The following is a 2,670-nucleotide window of genomic DNA, read 5'->3' as shown; positions in this document are numbered from 1 at the left end:
GTCAGATCTCAGGGCTTCCCCCTGGGATTTCCTGAGCATGTTCCCAAAAAACCAAAGTCTGCCGGCCTTTGTACTCTGCTTTTCCACTCTCCTGACACTCTCTGGAAAAAGTCAGCTCAGGGCTTTAGTCTTCTGCATTTGAAAGGGTGTTTCAATCCCAAAACCCCTCTGATGGCTTTCTAGCCTGCCTGCAGGACTCGTACAGCTGTGCATGTGATTGTTTGAGGCCTCCTAATTGCGAGGCACAGGAAGCTTAAAACATCCTAGGAATGTAGGGGCTTCTGAGGAGTCAAAATCATTAGAATAGGACTGATTAAAAGTTTCATTTGTTGAGCCAATACTTGCTGCCAAATTTTCATATCTTTTATTTGTAGATATAGTTGGTATATAGAAAAACAGGTAGTAGACCTGGTATTAGCAACATTAGATCTTTGAGTTAAGTACTTTCTTTGTTATAACCCACTGCACCTTTGTTCTACAGGAATGTAACTTTATTTAGTACTTTGACAGTGATACAGAGTAAAGAAAAAACACCTCTAGGAAAAAAGAGTTTTCTGGTTGATAGACAATTATCCAAGAAGAGAGCCATAAAAATGTTAACAGGCCTCTTGGCCAGAAGATAATGTAAACCACCTGAGACCTTTTGTATATGGGAAGGTATGCAAAAGAAAGCCTGGTCTCAATGAGGGTCAGGACTGCTGCCCCTGCATAACTCTGCATATTCCACTATTTCTTTACGTACAACTTGGGGTATATAAGCTGATTTTAAAAGTGGAGTCTTTGGAGTCTTGCACCGATGCTGGGCTTCCCCATGCCATTCTTTTCTCCCCTTTTTCGGCTGAATTCCCATCTGGAGTGGGGAGGCTCACCACGTCTACTTACTTGCCCTGGGTGCTAAGATCCACACAAAAGGGAGCCTAAGGTGGGGCACCTTTCGATATTCAAGTGGATGCCGGTGGCCTAACGTAGATGGTGCAAACCTCTTGTCTCGAGGTTTTATTGGTTTTCCCCATAAACCAAGTTATTCAGCCTATTTTTCTCCACCTAAATTCCCTACTATACTATTTCTTCCTAATCTAATCTTATATTTTCTAAATACATAAGTTTTCCTCGCCTATCCGTCTCCCCTTCGAATCACCCTGGATCCACCGGGGCTGGACCCTGGCACTCCTGATCCTGCTACCCTGGGACAGAGAAGAAAAGCAGTTATGGAAGGTCAAATGCCACAAGTTTGCCTAAAATCTTCACTGCATATCTTCTTGACTTTGGGATAGTTTGGGGTGCTGCAAACTCCTGTGTGATGTCTGGTGTTCAATGAAGGCAATTAGATCTTTATGATGTCATCTCCATGGAGGAAGGGAGTTGGGGGTTTCTCTTGTGCCTTCTTGCTGATGTTACTTTGTAGAATCTTCATCCTTAAGTCATGTATTTTGATGGGAAATTTTCTTGACTGTTAGAAGAAAAATTCACTACACCATAATTCTGTTCTGTGTCACACTGATCTATTTTTCTGCAATACTTTGTGGAAGGCAGCCTTCACTTGAGCATTCCGTACACTGTAGACGAGGGGGTTCAGTAACGGGTTGAAGAAGGTGTAAAACAGGAAAAGGATTTTCTGCTGTTCCTCTTGGTGACTACTCTCAGGGGCCAAGTACACCATCATGGCTATGCCAAAGTAGAACCCAACCACACAAAGGTGGGAGGAGCAGGTGGAGAAGGCTTTCTTGCGGCCCTCCTTTGACTGGATCTTCAGGATTGCCCAGAGGATGCGCACGTAGGAGACCAGCATCAGGGAAAGGGGCCCAACTAGAATAAACACACCATCAGCAAAGAGGAACATTTCATTGATCCAGATGTCACCACAGGTCACTTTGAGGACAGAGCTAATTTCACAGAAAAAGTGGTTTACCTTCTGGGGCCCACAGAAGGGCAGCCGTAGAAACAGACTTACTTGGACTATGGCCAGGGAAAATCCACACACCCAGCAAGCAATGGCCAGGAACGTGCACACCCTCCAGTTCATGATGACTGTGTACTGCAGTGGGTGGCAGATCGCCACAAACCTGTCATAGGACATCACCACCAAAGTCAGGCACTCTACAGAAGCAAAGGCCAAATAAGAAATCATCTGCATGGTGCATGAGAAATAGGAGATGGTTTTCTTGTGTTTCACTAGGTTTTCCAGCATATTTGGTAAATTGCTGGAAGCATAGGCTACGTCAGTGATGGCCAGATGAGACAGGAAATAGTACATGGGGGTGTGCAGTCTGGGGTCAAGTGAGATGAGTCCCAAGATCATGCCATTTGCCAGCAGGTTGAAGGTATATAACAGGATGAAGATAACAAAGAGGAGCAATTCCATGTCTTCACTGAGCTGAAATCCCACCAGAATGAATTCTGTGATCCATGATTGGTTGCCCTCCATTCCCAAAGGCAGTCTCTAAGGGACTGAAGTGTGATGGGAAGGTCAGAGCTGGACACCAAGGAAAATCAGTTACTTATGGGAAGTAAATTCAAAAGAAGTTTGTGTGCTTGTCCCTACTTCAATGAGAGTTCTCTAAAATGTTTCTCAGCATGTTTGTTTTTCTTACTTTATTGTGACGTTATCAAAATGTAGGACAAATATCAGAAATATAAACAATATTAGTATATACCCTTTACCAATTTTTT

The 2,670-nt window shown here is 43.7% G+C and overlaps 1 protein-coding gene across 1 annotated transcript; it reads right to left on the bottom strand.

The window, feature by feature from the left end:
• Positions 1-1,492: 1,492 nt before the first annotated feature.
• LOC138080028 (olfactory receptor 2A12-like) lies at positions 1,493-2,425 on the bottom strand. Its single transcript, XM_068972902.1, has one exon. It carries the CDS (start codon positions 2,423-2,425, stop codon positions 1,493-1,495), a length of 933 nt encoding a protein of 310 aa, XP_068829003.1.
• Between the last annotated feature and the right edge of the window lie 245 nt (positions 2,426-2,670).

The sequence above is a fragment of the Capricornis sumatraensis genome, chromosome 5 (genome assembly GCF_032405125.1).
Source record: "Capricornis sumatraensis isolate serow.1 chromosome 5, serow.2, whole genome shotgun sequence".
In the NCBI taxonomy this organism is placed as follows: domain Eukaryota; kingdom Metazoa; phylum Chordata; class Mammalia; order Artiodactyla; family Bovidae; genus Capricornis; species Capricornis sumatraensis.
The sequence above is the reverse complement of the archived record's forward strand: the minus strand, read 5'-3'. Positions and strand labels throughout refer to the sequence as shown.